This window comes from Apaloderma vittatum, unplaced genomic scaffold (assembly GCF_000703405.1).
Source record: "Apaloderma vittatum isolate BGI_N311 unplaced genomic scaffold, ASM70340v1 scaffold15530, whole genome shotgun sequence".
Classification (NCBI taxonomy): Eukaryota; Metazoa; Chordata; class Aves; order Trogoniformes; family Trogonidae; genus Apaloderma; species Apaloderma vittatum.
In genome coordinates, this window is record NW_009692981.1 from 557 (window position 1) to 1,184 (window position 628).

Consider the following 628-nt stretch of genomic DNA (forward strand, 5'->3'; position numbering starts at 1 on the left):
TGGGCTGGACAACGTGGAAGCCCTTATGGATGTGTGGCTACGGCCTGTCTGATAGCACGGTGGGCATCATAGGTCTGGGGAGAATCGGTGAGTGCAGGCCGGGTGTGAGGTCTTTGCGTCTCCAGAGACAGCAAGGTGGTTTTGGAGGTTCAGCCAAGGTGGGGTGCCCAGTGCTCACCTCTTCAAGAACTCTGTCAGAACAGCAAGGAGAGCTGTGTAGAGCCCCTCTGAGCAGTGATAGTGATTCATTAGGCCTAAACCTTAAAAGTTTAATGCATTGAAACACATCCACTGCATTTGAATGACACAGCAAACTGGACGTTGCCCGCTCGATTTTCAGTTAAACAAATGCCCTGACAAAGTCCAAGGTGAGGTGCTTGTCTGTTCAGTGTTGGACTTCGCCAGCAGATGGCTGTTTCTTTCCTCACTTTCCAGTTTGCTTGCCACGTTAGCTTCAGGTTTGATGTCCCACGGCTCCCTTTCCACAGTTTCACTTTGGCAGGGAGTTCCTTCTGCCCAGAGAAGTGAGGAGCAGCAGAAGACAACCACCCCCGGCCCACCGTGCCCTGGGTCTGGAGTCAGCCTGGCAGGAGTGTTCACGTCACCGCAGCCCTTCCACCAGCGACAT

The 628-nt window shown here is 53.5% G+C and overlaps 1 protein-coding gene across 1 annotated transcript in view; it reads left to right on the forward strand.

The window, feature by feature from the left end:
* Window positions 1–5: 5 nt before the first annotated feature.
* The window catches only part of GRHPR (glyoxylate reductase/hydroxypyruvate reductase), a gene marked incomplete at both ends in the record, with an annotated part of 4,544 nt that continues 3,921 nt past the window's right edge, over window positions 6–628 (forward strand). Inside the window, one exon of the mRNA XM_009876874.1 lies at window positions 6–87. Within this exon, the coding sequence (XP_009875176.1) occupies window positions 6–87 (82 nt within the window). The remainder of the gene's footprint in view (window positions 88–628) is intronic.